This window comes from Rhododendron vialii, chromosome 4a (genome assembly GCF_030253575.1).
Source record: "Rhododendron vialii isolate Sample 1 chromosome 4a, ASM3025357v1".
NCBI classification, from domain to species: domain Eukaryota; kingdom Viridiplantae; phylum Streptophyta; class Magnoliopsida; order Ericales; family Ericaceae; genus Rhododendron; species Rhododendron vialii.
This window is the reverse complement of record NC_080560.1, coordinates 9,819,860-9,838,058: the sequence shown is the minus strand read 5'-3', so window position 1 is coordinate 9,838,058 and position 18,199 is coordinate 9,819,860. Positions and strand designations below refer to the sequence as shown.

Genomic DNA, 18,199 nt, shown 5'->3' with positions numbered 1-18,199 from the left:
CCGCCCATCTCCACAACCACCACCACATCGGCCATCACCTCGCCATAGCCACCCAGAACCACCACTTCCTCTAAGTGTGAATTAGGATTTGGGTATGGCAAAGATAAAAAATCAATTGACTATGTTAACATCGCTGTTTTCAAGAGGATCCCAGAGGCAAAATTAAAATTAGGATTTGGGTTTTCAAACCCAAGTTAAACATTTTTAAAACTGAAGAGGAGTTCTCACCTCTTTGTGTCCGGCAAGAGGACTCTGGCGCCAACGACTAGAGTCCAGCAAAGAGGAGTTCTCCCCTCTCTGTGTCTCTCAAAACCCCGGTGCATCTCTCTATGTTTATCTATCTCTGAAATTTTGTGTGTGTATATATATATGAGTTCTTTTCAGGTCCGGACCGTCCGGATCTCCCATTTTCCGATCGATTTTTGATGATCCGAGCTGTTCAATGTGATCAGAGCGTGATTTTAAGGGTACACTCAAGAAATCAGCCCAAAAAATGATCGGGAATGGCTAGATTTAGACCTTAGAAAATTCTAAATATTACTATCATATATGCAACAAATAAGTAATAGAGCTTGGGGCCGCATATGTGCAATTTTCATTGTGAATGAGTCGCGATTACAATTAATTCAGTTAATACACTTCACTTTTTAAATACTTTTTGATGATTTTTTTTTAGCATTTTGGATATTTACATGTGAAATTAGACGGATGATCACAAAAAAATAAGATTGTTATCTACGAAAGAAAATAGAAGATAAACAATAGTGTTGGATACAGAGTAATTATTTAGTAGTTCAGAAGCACTGCCACGTGGTACTCTCGACCATTTCAGAACCACAACCACATATTTATGTGGAATTCATACATTTAGCCATTGATCCCACGAGAATGCGTGATTGCGGAGTGGTCCGAAGCACCAAGTGAAGACGCTTCTGGACTACTGAATAATTCCACTTCGATCATGCCTTGCCTTGCCAATCAAGAATTAACAACCTTCCCTATATGAACTCGAATTCTCGACAAGGAAAAGATCTTCACAATCAAGAATTAACAACCTTCCCTATATGAACTCGAATTCTCGACAAGGAAAAGATCTTCACGTTAATCACTTCCTTGCTAACCAAGAAATTAAAAGATACTACCACTATAAAAACAAACTCCTCCTCAATCCTTCGACTCCTTCCTCTCCTATGTCCAAACCAATGCATCAGAAACGAAAAACCCACAACCCAAACAAATCTTCAAGCCAAAAGTGCAGACACAATGAAGCAAAAACCCTAGAAAATAAGGAAGAAACAAACAAACAACAAGCCGGGGATCAAACGGGCATCGATCGGCTATCGGATTTGCCCGAACCCATCATCCATAAAATCCTCCTATGCCTCACTCTATCAGATGCCATCAACACGAGGCCGTTATCGAGGTGGTGGCGGTATGGCATTTGGCCTTCATGCCCCATCCTCTTTTTCCACGAGTACTCCTTCGGAGCAAACTATTTCCAGTATGACACTGAACAAAATGGAAACAGAAGAAGATTCGCAAAGTTCCTGCTCAATTCTTTGCAAAAGCAAAAGGAGGGTGCTAGCAACTATGGCAGCATCGAAAAGTTCGGTGTCCGGATGGCCTTGTTGGGCCATAAATGGGATGCTGCCGTTGATGGGTGGGTGAAGTTTGCCATCGCAAACGACGTCAAGGAGTTGGATCTAAGGATAAAGAGGGTCTTGGAGCATTGTTTCGAGAGGTACCGGTTAGACGACTGCGTTTTCGTTTGTCGCTCGCTAACCGCGTTGTACTTGGATTACTGCGGGATCCGGTTGGATTGCGTCACCGTCGATCTCCCGTCCCTGAAGAGGCTCACGCTGAGCGAGGTGGAGATAACCAATAACTCGTTTTGCCGTCTCATCGGAGGATGCCCCTCGGTTGAGTACCTCTGTGTGGAATTCTGCAAAGGGCTGCAGGTGATCAAGGGCTTGGCTCCGAATCTCAAGTCCCTGAAACTGAACTTAACCGATGTTTATTTGGTATCCCTTGGACCTCTGAGACTTGAATCTGTCGAACTTAGTGGCGATTTCACTTATTCTGATCCCCTGATGTTCGACAAACTGGGGACACTGAAAGAAATGAAATTGAAGAATTTGAACATCACGGATGAGCAGTTGCAACGTCTGCTCGATCAGTCTCCGATGCTTGAGACTTTGATTATAGAAGGCTGTACAGGATTGGAAAGAATTCGGGTTCGTCAGAAGATAAAGAGATTTTCCATGTCAAGATGCAGGGGAATAGTTGAGGCAGGGGTTCTTTCTGCAAATCTGGAGTCATTGGAGTACTCGGGAGACGTGACGATTTCTTTTTGTTGCCGAGATAATTTGAGATCGGCCGAAGTTAGGATTAGCTTAGACCCCATGGAGCTCAGTGCTGCTTGGTTCTTTAGACTGAAGAAGTTGCTTAGAGTGTTTGCCAAGTCCAAGGTTTTAACTCTTGCCTGCCCATCAGATCAGGTATGTGAATATGTAACCTCTGTCTCTTTTTTCGTTTTCGTTTCTGCTTCACTTGTTTTTCAAATCCGTTTCCAGAACTTCGTTTACGATGTGTTTTCCTGAACACGACTCATTTTCTTCAACAGACACTATAGAGGCGGTTCTCCGATTCTTAAAACCTGTTTTTGTTTCATTTCCCGAAAAGTGTTCAGCGAAAGTACTGTTTCGGAAAATGGAAATCAAGATTTTCGTCTTTCCATCTCCGAGTCTAACTAATGTTGTTAATTGCCTTTGCTCTGTCGATGAAGCTCGTAATTTTTCCCGGAGCGCTGTGTGAAAGATTGTTGCCTCCACTGCATGATCTGAAGCATTTGAAGCTAGAGATAAGGACATTGTCAACTAGTTGTCCGGCAATTGTGGATGGCTTGATATGGCTATTCCCTGGCTTGGAGACTCTAACCATAAAGTCTGGTTCCATCAACAAGCTTATAAAGGTGAACTAACCTCTAACTAAGTGAGAAACTAACAAAGAAGGAGATGTCCGGCGATGATGATGAAAAAATGAGAAAGGGCTATTGACAAAGGCTGTTGGAGATGCCTGGAAGAAGTGGCTACCTGAATTTTTCATACTCGTTTGAGTTTTAATGATGTCTTTTTTCGTTTGCCTCTTAGGGAATAAATTTTACCAGAGTAATAGAAAATATTTCTGCTGCATCGATCAGCCTCTTTTCTTTTTCAAAGATTCTACATAATGGCTATTTTGTTATACCAATTTGCAGAAAACATCTCAATTAGCATCACTTAAGCTTTCATGTCTACAGATTTACTGTGATTGATTACAAATTTGCGAAGGACTAACTATTGCATCGGCACATTGATTTGCTCTCCGAAAGACTTGGACTAACGCACTAAGGTCCTCCAGGATTAACCTGCTCCTAGTAACCTGCAAAATTTGGCAATAACTATCTCCGTTCGATCTCTTGCACTGCGCCATTGATTTGGTTGGGAAAGATGTCACATGATCCAATCTTTACCACTTCAAAAATGCTATGCATCCGTAACTCTCTCTCGTAAAATTATCCAAACCCCAATCTGTCTTTGCAGCACAAAAAAGACAGTTCCCAGAAATTCATGAACATGTGATGCAGGGCATATTCAAAATGGATATCTAGTCCAACAACTCACTTTATGAGTATAGCTAATAAACGACCTAAATAATTGGTGGTTCAAGTTTGATTTGAGAAGTGAACAAGTTTCGGAAACATGTTCAAGTTTGGTTTGTTAATGAGGCGAGCTGATCACAAACGAGTTTTAATCGAGCTAATCATAGTAACTTGAGTATTTTACACATTATAAGCCAAACGAGTCGAGTAGTAGCTTGTTCGAGCTTGATTTAAAAGCTAAATGCAAACTTCAAAAATATGTTCAAACTTTGTTAGTGTAGCGAGATTTTGACTAAGTTTTTAACAATGAATGCGAGCTCAAACTCGAATAATTTGATTTATTTATCGGCCCCTTTTAGGAGTAGGGCTGCTAAACGAAATAAGCTACTCGAGTTCTAGCTCATGTTCGTTCACTAAAATCTCGTTCAAGATCGATTTTTTACATAAACATACCTTTTGTTGAAAAAAATTCGGCATAACATATAATTTCAGAGAACAATTTCATTAACAACGATACAATTACAAGATTGAATCAAGTTACAAAAATACAACAACAGTAGACAGAATATAAAAACGAGATACAAACTGAATTTTCAGAAAATCAAACCGAGTCCTGTGTGATACCACAGTCTCCTTAAGAAAGATTCGTCGTCTACCGTCGGTGTTGTAGGATCTTGTTTGGCGTCTTCCTCTCAGGGTTGGCTCAGCTATACCGCAAGCCGTCGGAACACCACCGTCGACCGCCTTGGCGAACTCACTATTGCCTATCTCTCTCTCACACAAGAACGAATTTCAGAGCTGTTGAAGTTGTGAATTTGCTGGTGCAGAATGAAGAGAGGACTGCCCCTTTTATACTGCTCAGGATCCTTTGAAAACAGCCAGAAATTGAATACGGGAATTGAATTCTCAGCCTTGAATAGGGAAGAATCAATGCACGAAACTGCTGGAATGAATGGCAGGTGCAAATGCCAGCATTAACCTCTATTCATGGGCATTATTCTGCCAAGAAAAAACTGCTGGAAAATTATCATTCATTAATTCTGGAAATTTTCCAACACCTTTTTCAAAGCATGTTAAGATTTCAAATCAAGCTCGAACAAACTATTACTTGGCTAGTTTTGCTTATGACGCATACAAAAGTCAATCTACTCAAAATCGTCTCGTGTTTGGCTTGATTAAAGCTTATTTGAGATCGATCCGTCTCATTAACAAGCTAAATTCAAATATATTTTTGAAATTGATTAAGTTTTCAACTCAAGCTTGATTAAAGACATGCCCCGCTTGTTTGGCTTATTTAGTTCAAGAATGATTTTTTTTTTTTTTTTTGTCGCTCCATAGATTGTCTAGACTACTCAAAAGGGGATGAGAAAAAGGTACTGATAAATGGCATACGAGCAAGACAAGCTCAAAGGGCATCAACCTCCACACCAAAATCCTCGCACTCTTGATGAGAATCAATACCATCACCTTTCATGTGGAACAGTGAGAAAGTGCCAAGAAGATATTCAATGCCCCTATAGCAAGTTTTAGCAAAAAATTTGACCACACATTGGTGTGAGGTTCATCTCCAAATGTTATAGATCACACACTTGTGTTTGGTCCAAATTTGTGTTCAACATAACTCCTGGGGCATTGAATAATTTCATTGGGCTACAAGTTTGGTGGCCAGAATTGACTTGTTTGCCAATAGCAAAGGAGGTAGGATCCTTTTGTGCCGAAAATTGTTTCTCTACCAAAAGATTTTTCGGCCGTTGAATTTAAAATATACAAAAAAAATCACACAATTCAACAACTAAGACGGCCGATCGGGCGTTAAATTTAAAACATAAAAAAAATCACACTTCAATGACCGAAAAAAAATTTGGCACAAAGACATGAATTTTTGGAACAGAAGAAATCGGACCCCATAGGAAAGGTTGATGTTAATGTGTGCAACCCCCAAATGACACACCAAAAAGAAACTCCGAACAGCCAAAACAACCAACCAAATGGGTTCCTACTCCTCAAACCACCTCCGCTTGCTCTCCTACACCAAGCAACTGGCCTCTCACGTCAACCACGGCCGCCACGACCAAGCCCTCTCTCTCTTCCACCACATCCACTCCTCTCTTTCTCTAGACCCCTTCGTCTTCCCCCTCGCCCTCAAGTCCGCCGCCGCCCTCCGCCGCCCCCACCTCGGCGCTTCCATCCACGCGCTCGCACTCAAAGCCTCTCTGCTCTCGAACCCATTCGTCGCCTGCGCTCTCGTCGATATGCATGGAAAATGCGCCTCTGTTTCTTCAGCGCGCCAACTGTTCGACGAAATTCCCGAGAGGACTGTCGTTGTTTGGAATGCTATGATGTCTGTCTACACCCATTCTAGTAATGTTGCCAAGGCTTTGGAGTTGTTTGAAGTAATAGATGTTATGCCAAATGCGTCGACTTTTAATTCGATTATAGCGGGGTTGGCGGGACTCGAGGATGGGTCGTTTAAGGCGATTTCGTTTTACAGACGGATGCTAGCCTTGGGTTTGAGACCGAATTTGATCACCCTTCTCGCTTTGTTACCTTCTTGTGTAGGCATAGCGTCTTTAAATTTGATCAAAGAGATTCATGGGTACTCAATTAGGAACAACATTGACCCGCACCCTCAGTTGAGGAGTGGCCTAGTGGAAGCCTATGGGCGATGTGGGTGTCTAGAAAATGGACATAAAGTGTTTCAAAGTATGAAGGAAAGGGATGTCGTTGCTTGGAGCAGCTTGATATCAGCATATGCACTTCATGGGGAAGCGAAAACTGCATTGGATGTTTTCGCGCAGATGGAACTGGCAAAAGTGAAGCCGGATGGAATCACTTTTCTTGGGGTTCTGAAAGCCTGTAGTCATGCTGGACTAGCTGACGAGGCTCGTATGTATTTTTCTAGAATGCGAGATTTTTATGGTGTGGAAGTGACCAGTGACCACTATTCGGCTTTAGTTGATGTTTTGAGTAGAGCAGGGAGATTGTATGAGGCGTATGAGGTGATAAAAGAGATGCCTGTGAAAGTCACTGCTAAAGCTTGGGGGGCCCTTCTTGGTGCATGTCGGACTTATGGAGAGGTGGACCTCGCGGAGATTGCTGGGAGGGCTTTGTTTGAAAGTGAGCCAGAAAATGCAGCCAATTATGTCCTGTTGGGTAGGATATATGCTAGTGGGGGGAGACATGAAGAGGCGCAGAGAATGAGGAGAGAAATGGAGGAGAGAGGAGTAAAGGCAGCACCTGGTAGTAGCTGGGTTATATACCAAAACTAAGGTGGAATAGTATTTTTAGATGAGTTACATCATAGCTGATGATTGACGAACAATATCTTCTATACAGAGTCCCATTGTACATTCTGTTGGTGATTTGGTGATTATAAACCCATTTTCTGATTTAACTGCGGGAACAAAGACTGTGAATGCCTGAAAAACAGTCCTAAGTTAGGACCCCTAAGCAAAATGATATTGCGATTCTAAGCTCAGGATATGGCAGCATTTGACTGTGTTGTCAACGATTTTTGGTTGCAAGAAGAGAAGGGATCCAACACAACAGAATAAAGAGGGAAGCTGTACACATACCATCAGTAGTGGTGCAAGGTAAGACACCAGATTGTGTTTCTTGTTCTTTGGTATTGCAGCTGTGCTAGCTGTCGTTGGAGAGCCTTGGGGTAGGTTTGTTGTTATGACTTCTTATTTGGCTTTGGTTATTGCTCGCCCTTCAAAGAGGTGTTTGGAAGGTAAAGATGGAGGTGAAGCTGTTTTATTGAGTATGAAGGTTTCGGTTCCTTCGTTTTACGCAGCCCTGGCTATTGGTGTACGTTGCTGCTAAATGGGCTGGGTTCCGGCACTTGACTTGGATGATAGTTTGACCAACATGGGCATTATAGCTGTCACCATTCTGGGGCAATGAAACTTTTTCATGGCTAGCTGTTAGATTTTAAAGTTTGAAACTAAATGGCTTCTACAAAATAGCTCAATGAAGCAGTGGTCGAAGTTCTGCACTTCTTTTTGCCTCTTGCGATATCACAGGTTTTCCAAGATTCTTGTTTATGATGATTTATTATCCGTTTTTAACAAGGAAGAGATCATGATAGGTTTCGGTTGAAGATTGCAATGGTCCAAGTTCTGTTATGTTTGTTGTACATGCACTGCTTCAAGGGGTTAGTCGAGCGGTGGGGTGGTGCATGAACCTACGAGATTAGTTGATTGATAAGTAGAGCCGTCGTAAGAGGCTTCTGAAGTGTTGCGAGTTCGAATTTCATGAGGGGCTGGCTAGCTCTTTCTTTTCGTCCCCACAAAATCATTTTCTGGTCGGGCTATTCTGAAGTGTATGCCAAGTATGTCGTTTGTATACGGTGTGGGACTGCATTTGCGTGACTTGTCAAGGGTAGATAGAGCCCAGTGAATTAAGGTTGAAGGTAGTTCATGCAAATTTTTTTTTTCCAAACGGAAATTAAAGGTTAGTTCATGTATTTGCCAAAAAAGAAACAACTCTCCTATTGTGTATGGTCTGGCTTTTTTCATGTATTCTCTAGTTTTGACATGGATGGTCTGCTTTTGACCGAATCGATGAAAGGATTAATTGAGGTGTGCATAAGCTAGCCCGGATACCTCTGACCGTCAAATTGTTTTTCCTAATAAGGACTATTTCCGCTTGGTTCGTACTTGGTAGTAGTTTTGCATGATGCTAAATTTGAAACTTTGGTAGCAATGTACAAACTAATCAGTAAAAGATTGGATAATATTATAGGAGTATTTAAGATTATACTCTCTCGGTCCTACAATGCTTTTCTTTTCTTTTTTTTACTTCGGAAATATAGTCCTACATTGCTTGTCATGTATGGAGAATGCAACTTTTTAAGGAGACATGCAATTAGAAAATTTGATTAAGATTTTCAATATTACCCCTTATTCTCTTCTTGAAAATGATTTTAATCATTAATGAGGAGTAGTTTGTGTAAAATTTACACAATTTTTGGATTGATTTTAATTTGTAAAAAGGACAAACATTTTGATACATCTCTAAATGGAATACAAGACCAGCAATATGGGACAAGTGGAGTAGTTCTTTTTAGTAGTTTTGTTTTTCTTTTCAATAATTATCAGCCTAATCGGATTATAGAATATCAATAAGTTTGGCATATGTTATAAAAAGTACTCTCTCCGTCTCAAAATAATTATCCGGTTCGCAAAATGAAAATTTAAAAATAAATTTTACAAGAAAAAATTTCAACTTTTTTTATCAATTAAAAGAACTTATGAATATCTAGCAAATTATTGAAAAAAAATTTGAATTTTTCTTGAAAAATTGGTATTATTTATAAGATCTCATTTTGCGGACCAAACAATTATTTTGGGATGGAGAGTATTACATTACTTATCAGCATTGCTACCCCAGCGTTTTCTCCGCCGTAGTGCTCAATCTCACAATCCGTATCGGGTTTTAAAATTCGGATTATTTGAAACACTTCTGAACGATAAAATTGAGAGCGGCGACTCTCAACGAAGGCCCAACAAGAAAGCTACGGCTTTTGCAACCTATGGCTCCAGAGAAACCAAGCCAGGCCCAAACAAGAAAAGACAGGCGATTTAGGGTTTCGAAAGCCCCCCGTCTATATAAACAAACTAGTACTTCTCCACAAACCCTGTAAACTTCTCAGCCTCAATCAAAATCCTCTCTCTTCCCCATCTGAATCGGTTAGCTAGGGTTTAGTATTTCCTTTCACCAATCTGAATTTTATGTATCTGCTCGAATCGCACGATCTCTCCCGGGCTTCTCTGATCAACTTTCATGACGAAGAAAGCCCCAAAGCTCGTGCTACAACCCACGCCGTCTGTGTTGCAGATTAGCCCTCTGTACCTTTACTTTCCCATGGCTCTTTCTGTGTCGAATTATACGGCTACATTCACGAATCAAAAAGCCCAAAAATTTCGTCTTTTTCAAAGATTTCGAAGTTTTTTTTAGTTTGCCCCGACACACCTTTAGCCTCTTTTCTTGATCCGTTTAGTAAATGAAAAGAGGTCTAGTCATGGGGGCAAAGATCCATCTCGGCGGTGTCTACACGTGGGGGCTAACTCGTTACTCATCGTTTTGCCTCTAAAAACGTCCGCTACAGTTCTTGATACCTTCTCGAGAAAATCTATAATTTTTTTTTTAATTCTCTTGGTTTGTTTTGTGTTTAGAGGAGTGTTGGCGATGATTACAAATTATCCGCGCTTCTGAGAGCAATCGATGAAGGATAAAGGATATATATGGTTGAATTTCTTGATATGAGCCTACTTTCATATGTTATTCATGTTCTTTATTTTGACTCAAAAAATTAGTTTGTTTTACTGTTCTAAAAAAAAACAAGTCCACAAAACATCTGCTATTTTGTGTTCTTAAAATGAATATATGAGACGAATTACGAAATGCAGTCTATTTTGGTTCTAGTAAACATTCAAATGGCTTAAATTTGTTTTTTATTTTTGGAATCTCTATAATGGCTGTGATGATTGTTTTTCAGCTTTAATGCCAGTTCTGCTTCAGAAAATTCTTGATTGATAGAGCTGTTTCATACTCTGAGCCTCCAATTTTGAACGCGTTTTGTATTTTGTAATTTTTTATGGGTTTGACTTTTATGTAGGCATATATCTACAGTGATTGAGGTTGGGATTTTTGCTAGAATTATAGTAGTAAACTTTTGTGATGAGTTCTCTATATATTTTGAGTGCAGTTGCAACTGCACTCAAGTCCCTGTTTTCAAGAGACCTATTATAATTACGAAATTGATAGATCTTTCTTAGACTATTTATCACTGTTTGTTTGTAGTTTTTAAGGTATTTTTCATTATTTTGGTGTTGGCCGTGATGATTGTTTTACAGCTTCAATGCCAGTTCTGCTTCAGAAAATTCTTGATTGATAGAGCTGTTTCATACTCTGAGCCTCTGCATTTGTATGAAATTTTCCTTGGAATATGCTTTGTTTTTTTCTGTCTTTTCTGTCGGTTTCACTTATATGTTGGTGTATGTGTAGTCATTGAGGTTGGGAGTTTTGGTAGAATTATAATCTTCTATGATAAGTTATCCATGTATTTTGAGGTGTAGTTGCCTCAAGTCCCTGTTTTCAGGATGAACCTACTTGGGGTTGCTACATTCAATTATGAAATTACTGGATCTTTCTGAGAGTATTTATGACTTTAGGTTTGTAATTTTAGTGAGTTGAAATGAAAGTATATGATTTTTTGGTCTGTTAGATTCATTGTTGTAATGTAACTCAATTGCCCATGAGGATATAATCCATGTATTTGAGTTGTAGTGGAGCCAAGTCCCTGTTTTTACAGGATGAACCTACTTGGCTAAGCTATATGCATAAGATATTTTCGGATTTTCTGAGGCATAAGATCACTTTTGATGCAATCTATTCCAGAATTGTTTCTTGCCGTTAGACTTTGTCCGATAGTGAGTAGTCTTTTGAGTTTGTAGTTTGATTTTTTCACCCAAGAAAAGAACCTTGTGTTTGGACCATTAAATTTGGCTTTAAGGTTTGAAGTTGCTAATGGATTGAGTTTTAACTATACCCTTGCCCTTGTAAAGAAACTGTCGGTGTAGGGTCTGAAAAACTCAAAGATTTTGTGCTGTCATCAACTTCTTCTCTTGCTATTCACGGGATTGGAGTCAAACTAACAGCCTACATTCATTCTGTACTGATCAGCTTTCTAATTGACAGTTTTGGTCGTGCTAAGCATTGGAACTTTTGATTCTGCAGTTGAAAAAGAACTAGTATTTGTGCTAGAGAACAGAGCTACCGGAAGATTTTTTATATCTTTATTTTCTGTGAGATCGCTGGATTAGAGTACCCAAAAAGAAATGTGCATGTTGAAGGGAGCATAGTTGTACTGATTCTTGTATTTTGGAAAAATTCTACCCAACATATCAGGGAAACTCAAAATGTCATACTTCTCAAAGTTGCTTTATTCAAGACAAATGAGGTTTGTTTGGCTTGTGAAACTCAAAAATTTCATACCGGCTTTTCTCTTCTCTATGGTTGCTGGTTAGTGATGAAGGTGGAATTTTGAAGTGTGAGGATTCTGATTCCTCTGTCGTTCAATACTTTTCCGGTTTTCCCTTTGGCTGGCTGGCTTCTTTGGTTCTTTTGCTGCCGTGGGACTGTTTGGAAATTGTGCATTGATGAAAGTACACAGTTTTTGATTTCATTGTTTTGAAATCTGTTACCAATGTTGGATGGTCGACTTTGAAATGACAACTGTTGCCCCAGCTATAGGCACCTATTCTTCTAAATGTCTTGTGCTTTGGTGCTCAATCTGAGCCCTGCTCTTGGTTAAGATCCTCGATCTTGTGTAAAGTTTGAGATGTGATTCAAAGACACTTTTATACTTGTGTGCGTGACAACAGACGGAAGATACTAGCATATGAATTGGGAATACTTGCCAAAACTCAAATGGTTCAACTGCTTTGCAAAAGATCTGAGGCGTTTGGTTGAGAGTTTAGTTTAATTTAGTTTTGGTAGTGGGTGGAGAGAGAAATAGAGTAATGATTGAAGATAGGGATAATGATTAGAAAGAGATAGAGAGAGATGTGAAAGTAATAATTGAAAAAATAGTGTAATGATTGGAGAAAGAAGTAGGGTAATGATTGAAAAACAAAACTAAAACAAAACTAAAATGACAAACGAACATATGGTTTGGGATCATTATGGATTGCAAACTCTGAAAATATGTAGTTCTAGTTTTGGGATCTCAAAATTTTTGAGGAAGGTCTAATAAATTTTTTCTATCTCTCTCCACTCGTTCTGATGACATTGGATTTTGGTAATGTAAGTTATGGTTTGAAATGAAGATGAATCTTGTTAATTGGATCCACAAACTTTGATGGTTCACAAGCTTTGACATCGCATAACAGGATTTTGGGATTAACTATTTGAAAGATCACAAACTTCGAAATTATTTGTGAAGTCATTGGTGATCTTGTCAATTAATGATTGTCACAAGTTCAGATGATTGACAACAGAAATGAAGATGAAAATGTATAGGTCATCTTTGGCAGCCATATTATTTTATTTTCAGTTTTCCTTTTTCATTTTCAGAATTTTCAAAAATAAACTTTGAAAATTTGTTTGGTGCATTACTTCCACTTTCAAATTCTGGTAATTACTTGTACTATTTTTATAATTTAAAGAAGTAACAAAACCTAACTTTCACATTTTTAGAAACAAAATACTCTGGAGGTCCTTTTTTATTTCCTTTTCCTCTCTCTCTAACCCAGGCGTCAAAGCTACTCTCTCTCTCTCTCTCTCTCTCTCTCTCTCTCTCCAAATATAGCTCTTAATAAACCCACTCCTTAGAGAAATTGTAAAAACTTGTGGGAAAATGACGGTTAATGACGTGTTCTGATAATTAATACCCGTCAAGAATATTTTTTAGCATTAACAAATGTTTTGAGCTTATCCTTGACGGATATTAATTATCAAAATACGTCTTGGGCCGTCATTTTCCCAAACTTGTTTCGGATAGGAGCCTATGGAGCTTCAAAACTCTTGAGAAGCTAGTGGATCACTCGTGTCAAGCCCAGAACTGGCGGGTTGCATTTTATGTTAAAAATGTGAGAGAGAAGGCAACAAATCTTTTAGATCTTTAGGAAAATTAACCTGTGGATGCATGGATTTGATGGTGATTCCAATGACAATATATGTTAGTTAGAGTGTAGATAAACAAAAATGTTATTCAATTGAGCTTGATTGAGTTGGGTCCTTCGATGTTGTTATGTGTCACCGTTCACGTACCAACTAATTTGCTTCTTTTTTTTTTTTGAAAACAAGTTAACACAAACATGTTCTCTGCTTTCACTTCTTTTCTTTTTTTAATAATAAGTAGGAATTGGTTTATGAAAATAGAAAACAGAAAATAAAAAGTGATAGCGTTACCAAACAAAGCCATAACAAGTTCAGAGATTGTCAAAATCGGTACAATACACCATTGTCTAAACAAACGCTCTATAGGAAAAATGAGCCAATGGCCTTGGAGCAGTGTCCCGTGGTGCTAGATCTCTTCTCAATCACAAATTTTTGTGGGGTCCGAGATTAAATATGAGAACCTCACAATAATGTGTGATGGGACTTGGGGTACCGCCACATAGTACCTCAAGGGCATTGAAAATCTCTCATAACTATAAGAGGATGTGTGTGCATGAGCATGAGCATGAGCATGAGCATGAGGAGGTGAACCTATTCAAGCTTGATGGGGTGAACATGATGTTAAAGATTTTAATGTGCTTTGAATCTGAAAACATAGTAATATCATCTACAAACTGCAGCATATCAATTGGTATACTTGTGCTGATATTCAGATTCTTCTATCCAATTGTTCCTTTTATTGTAGTAAAAAAAAAGTGTCATACATCAGATGACGAACAGTTAGTCACATACGAAACCTCGTCATGAACATGGTGAAAATATGTTTTATTATGTAGCATTGAACCACCAAAACATCGTTCCTGCCTTCCTGGATAACCAACTTCACTAGCTTGCCCTTGAGCACCTTCAACTTTTGAATAGTCTCCCAGCCGTCTGCAACTTTAATAATGAATGGTCGAAAGCGGCTTCCGGTACATCCTTTTGGTTTTGTCTGAGGATTTATAAATATCTCTTGTGTTCCCTGTTAATATTCGTCATGTCCCATACTCTTTCCATCAACCGCAATTGGATCGATTGCTTTGTCAGAAATCTTCCCTTGCTTAATTCGCCTATAGACTGTCAACACGGCATTCTTTCTTTATTAAGAAGGCTTGTTAAAACATTTTGGTCACACGGGCTAGGCCAGACCGTGATGTGTATCCATCCATCTCTCGACCTACCATATACTTTGTTTGATTTCTTATATTTCCTGTAGTTGTCATATCAAGAGGTAAACGAAAGGCCTTCCAGACCATCAAAAACATACTAAAGAAGGAAGCTAACATGTTCATTGTCATATAAGCAACGAGGACACCAAAGTGCTAGAAGGGTTTGGTACTAGTTACCTCTCCAAACTGTCGATCAAAATACACTTGCAGGTCTCTTGACTCTCACCAACACACTCTTGTGTGGCTCATTCCAATAATCATAGCAATTCGATAAGAATATCACAAAGCTATGGCAAGCACTAGAGCAACATCTGAGGAAGAACGCAATCCAGTGGTATCTGCGGTTATCAATTGAATGGTTCTTCCCTTGTTAAAATTCGTATCAGCACCAGCTGCAGTAGAGGGGCAAACTATAAGAATTCAAAAGGATTACTGCTTATGCATCTTGTGGGGCTTCCAGTCAAATAAGAGGACGTTAACGACCACCAGTAAGTCTTCTCAATAGCAGCTGATTTCCAAACAGAAAACAACCAACTCTAATAACTGCAACCTGCCACAACAGAAAACAATTAGACCGACAGGTATTGCATCAGCATTGATTTGAACAAGACACTTCAGACATCATGTGTTTGGTAGAATGCTGATGAGACCATATCACAGACAAGATACCAATCAAGATCGATAGGGAACAGCAGGAGGAAAAAGATAGAAAATTAAAAATGCTTCAACAGTTCATTTAAATCGCATTAAGATCCTAAATGACATCTTCTTGTATAACCATATCCACCAGGTTAAGTTAAACAAGGATAAAAGACCAACAGAGAATTTGATGAGGTGATGCTTAAGCAATACATGGAAAATTGCAATGCCACAGCATTTTGAGGGGGTTGAGAATTTGATGTGATATTGTATGAGAAAAGCAAAACAATTTGGCCTGGAAGCAGAATTACGAACCTATGTTGAATGCAGTACATGAATTTTTAAACAGCAATCCTGCTCAGATACCTGACGCAACACTTGGAATTGAGTGCTAAACGCTGTTTTTTGTCTGAAATCATTGGGCATCAGCTAGTCTGTTACAGATGTACTCATCACCAGCAAAATAAAATGATTAGCCATCTTCTTATCTGATGCACCTGAGTTTTTGCAATCAATGAGAACTCGAATCCTCAAGTATAGAGTGCCAAACTATTTGTTTTTTCGTTTGAAATCTTTTGGATCAACAAGATCACTTAGAGATGCAGTCATCTCTTCCAAAAGAGTCGTTGCTGACTCCAACTTCCCCATCTTTTTTAAATTATTGATCAGTGATCTGTAAATGTAGATTGACGGCCGAATACCCCGGCCCTTCATCTCATCAAAGAGTCGCAATGATACCTCAACATTCCCTGATCGCCCAAAGCTCTCAATCAATGCTTTGTAGGTAAGCAAATCCGGTTCAAATCCTCTCTCTTCCATCTCTTTCAAAACCACCAAGCATGCATCAAATCTTCCCAACTTACGCAAGCTGTTTATCAAGGTATTATACGAAATGACATCTGGGGCAATGTTTGCCTCTTTCATAGAGGCAAATTCATGAAGCATTTCATTTGCACGACCAACCCTACCCAATATCTCTAAAACAGTATTATACGTTACCAAATCTGGTTTGCATTTTAAACTCTTCATGTGGTCAAATATCAGCAGAGCCTTATCAGTCTGCCCGCATTCAGCGAAGGCGAAAATGATTCTGTTGACGATTATTACACTTCTAGGAAATGTTAATTCTGACACTTCTTTGATGAATCCGAGCAACAACGCAGCATCATTTGTGTTCATAAAAGCCTTGGCAGTAGTAAGATAAGAAGTTGAACTTATGGGTTCCCAAGACAACAATAGATCCTTGAAAATTTGACATACGAGACCAATGTCATTTCCTTCACCTGCTGTTGCTAAAAGAAGATTGTACGAATTAGTTGTCAGGAAGATGTGTTTACCACGCAAGGACTGCAAAAGGCTAGCAGCAGCTGAAAGTTTTCTGGCTCTACACAGCTTCTCAATGTAAGCACTACAAATTTCCCTGGTAGTGGTCAGATCATTCTCTATATCAGAGAGGATTCGTTTCAAGAATTCATCAGTCAGTTCCTCTTCTGTAGGAGAAGCTTGCGTTGCCACCGACTGATAATTGCCAATGGCGGTATTCAAAAAGTATGGCCCAACCCAGGAGACAACTAGGGTGGATGTGATAAAATTCTGTATTAGAAATCCAGCCATTAGGTCTTACTGAAGCAATAATCAAACAGCTGTTAGCATTAAAATGAGACTTTTTTATAGAAAAAAAGAAAGGAAAAGGCATCACATGTAGGAAAATGGAGGGTGATCCCACATAATAACTATGGTAATTCTGAGTTTGGACACTTAAAAGGTAGAAACTAATAGGTCCAAAGCATAAGGCTCTCTCCGCAGTGAATTTCAAATGAGGGGATATGACTTCAATGTTCAATCCTTCATAAATCAGTGAGAATAGCTTGAATTTAGATTTGATAGCTTATGTATGGATTTCAACATTGAGTTTAGGAGCTTTCTTACAATGGATTTGAGACAACTGTTTAGGATAAGTTATTTGAAATCCTTCGTTCTGAAAATTTTAATTATACACTAATTCGAATAAAGTGAATCTCTAACTACCCTTAATCCATCGCCCACTATAGTTTCACAGACACTTGTGCCTAAAACTCTTATAATTTAATTGAACTTGAACTTAAAGTCCCTTCTTTTGAAATCTACAACAATCCAAACAGACTAAAAGTTTGCATTTATGTTTATAGAAAGATTGTGTGCCGTAAAGCACTCTTATAAGGTTCAACTCAAAGGATCAAGTGATTTACTTGAGGCAGAGTTTGGTCGCTCGAACGATTACGTTAAAGAATGTTATCGTTAAAGAATGTTATGGTCATTTCTTCATCGCCTCTTGGAATGGCCATCACCCAAATTAGTTAGTGATAATCTCATCTAAAAGGTACATTCTATGATTTTTAGCAAACCGCACAGTGCAATGAGGAGCCGTAGGAGTCACCATTTGATTCTTGCCTTCACTTCAGTGAACCAGAAACTTCCTAAACACTTCCTAAGCTATTTTCCCCTTGGCGTAAAACCCTTTTCCACATCACTGTTTTCCTCTCTTTTAGACGCACCAAAAACAGGAAAAACAATATATGTATTTGGAAAAAACAATCAACAGTCAATCAAGCAGCAGCTGCGCAGGGCAACAGAAGAACTTACAGAGTGCTGGTAGTGTCTTCTCCTTTGCAATTCATGAGAATATTTTAGGAGGTACCCATCAACGTGCTTACCAAACCACAATTTTCTACTGCCATTTGCTCGTTCTCTGAAGATGAGGCGACGAATCTGGCAATTCGAACAAACGGGTGATTCGGTATAAGAAATGCACGACTTGGGTTTGCATCGGGAAAGTTGTTTGAGCCACTTGGAAGACGCGAGCATTCTTGGGTTTAGGGTTTAAGAACAAAAAAAAAAAAAAAAGAATTTTACCCCGATAAAGCTCTGATGAATTGGGGCTTGGATGGAATTGTCGTTGCCAAGGCTGTGAAGTGAAGCATGTGTTTTTAGGAGGCGTTGAGTTGAGGGGACTCTCTGGATTGACAAGGAATCGGAGAGCATAATCAGCTGTTTTACGAAGGATGCGGGGAGATGGTGAGGTGAGCATAATCAGCTGCTTTAAAAG

The 18,199-nt window shown here is 39.1% G+C and overlaps 3 protein-coding genes and 7 non-coding genes across 16 annotated transcripts; 9 read left to right on the top strand and 1 right to left on the bottom strand.

The window, feature by feature from the left end:
• Positions 1-1,064: 1,064 nt before the first annotated feature.
• LOC131323638 (uncharacterized) lies at positions 1,065-3,018 on the top strand. Its single transcript, XM_058355488.1, has 2 exons — positions 1,065-2,498; positions 2,786-3,018. Exons 1-2 carry the CDS (start codon positions 1,065-1,067, stop codon positions 2,978-2,980), a joined length of 1,629 nt encoding a protein of 542 aa, XP_058211471.1. The 3' UTR covers positions 2,981-3,018.
• A 2,546-nt stretch (positions 3,019-5,564) lies between these two features.
• On the top strand, positions 5,565-8,280 carry LOC131321942 (putative pentatricopeptide repeat-containing protein At1g03510). Its single transcript, XM_058352995.1, has one exon. The coding sequence runs from the start codon at positions 5,629-5,631 to the stop codon at positions 6,907-6,909; it is 1,281 nt and encodes a 426-aa protein (XP_058208978.1). The 5' UTR covers positions 5,565-5,628; the 3' UTR covers positions 6,910-8,280.
• Positions 8,281-9,390: 1,110 nt separating this feature from the next.
• On the top strand, positions 9,391-9,544 carry LOC131324990 (small nucleolar RNA snoR134). The gene has a single exon (XR_009199564.1). It is a non-coding gene; the product is annotated as a small nucleolar RNA snoR134 (small nucleolar RNA).
• A 283-nt stretch (positions 9,545-9,827) lies between these two features.
• On the top strand, positions 9,828-9,914 carry LOC131324986 (small nucleolar RNA U36a). The gene has a single exon (XR_009199561.1). It is a non-coding gene; the product is annotated as a small nucleolar RNA U36a (small nucleolar RNA).
• A 202-nt stretch (positions 9,915-10,116) lies between these two features.
• Positions 10,117-10,208, top strand: LOC131325021 (small nucleolar RNA Z223). Its single transcript, XR_009199588.1, has one exon. It is a non-coding gene; the product is annotated as a small nucleolar RNA Z223 (small nucleolar RNA).
• A 266-nt stretch (positions 10,209-10,474) lies between these two features.
• LOC131325022 (small nucleolar RNA Z223) lies at positions 10,475-10,566 on the top strand. The gene has a single exon (XR_009199589.1). It is a non-coding gene; the product is annotated as a small nucleolar RNA Z223 (small nucleolar RNA).
• Positions 10,567-10,686: 120 nt separating this feature from the next.
• Positions 10,687-10,803, top strand: LOC131325026 (small nucleolar RNA Z278). The gene has a single exon (XR_009199592.1). It is a non-coding gene; the product is annotated as a small nucleolar RNA Z278 (small nucleolar RNA).
• Positions 10,804-10,897: 94 nt separating this feature from the next.
• On the top strand, positions 10,898-11,013 carry LOC131325027 (small nucleolar RNA Z278). The gene has a single exon (XR_009199593.1). It is a non-coding gene; the product is annotated as a small nucleolar RNA Z278 (small nucleolar RNA).
• Positions 11,014-11,208: 195 nt separating this feature from the next.
• LOC131324904 (small nucleolar RNA snoR97) lies at positions 11,209-11,313 on the top strand. Its single transcript, XR_009199489.1, has one exon. It is a non-coding gene; the product is annotated as a small nucleolar RNA snoR97 (small nucleolar RNA).
• Positions 11,314-13,883: 2,570 nt separating this feature from the next.
• Positions 13,884-18,163, bottom strand: LOC131321941 (pentatricopeptide repeat-containing protein At1g11900). 7 transcript variants are annotated; one of them, XM_058352989.1, is made up of 4 exons: positions 17,737-18,147; positions 15,430-16,707; positions 14,653-15,025; positions 13,884-14,516 (listed from the first exon to the last, which is right to left on the bottom strand). In XM_058352989.1, the coding sequence occupies exons 1-2, from the start codon at positions 17,956-17,958 to the stop codon at positions 15,664-15,666; spliced, it is 1,266 nt and encodes a 421-aa protein (XP_058208972.1). In that variant the 5' UTR covers positions 17,959-18,147; the 3' UTR covers positions 13,884-14,516; positions 14,653-15,025; positions 15,430-15,663. The 7 variants fall into 7 exon arrangements, with proteins under 7 accessions (XP_058208972.1, XP_058208974.1, XP_058208975.1 ...); XM_058352991.1 differs by having other exon boundaries at positions 13,884-14,813; positions 14,909-15,025; XM_058352992.1 differs by having other exon boundaries at positions 13,884-14,867; positions 14,959-15,025.
• Between the last annotated feature and the right edge of the window lie 36 nt (positions 18,164-18,199).

Excerpts from the sequence above, each read along its gene's own strand:
- LOC131321942 (XM_058352995.1), top strand. The coding sequence starts at position 5,629 with ATGGGTTCCTACTCCTCAAACCACCTCCGCTTGCTCTCCTACACCAAG.
- LOC131323638 (XM_058355488.1), top strand. The coding sequence starts at position 1,065 with ATGAACTCGAATTCTCGACAAGGAAAAGATCTTCACGTTAATCACTTC. Across the intron at positions 2,499-2,785 it reads TTGCCTGCCCATCAGATCAG|CTCGTAATTTTTCCCGGAGC; the intron begins GTATGTGAATAT and ends CTGTCGATGAAG.
- LOC131321941 (XM_058352988.1), bottom strand. The coding sequence starts at position 17,958 with ATGCTCGCGTCTTCCAAGTGGCTCAAACAACTTTCCCGATGCAAACCC. Across the intron at positions 16,708-17,736 it reads GAAGACACTACCAGCACTCT|AATTTTATCACATCCACCCT; the intron begins GTAAGTTCTTCT and ends TTTCTAATACAG.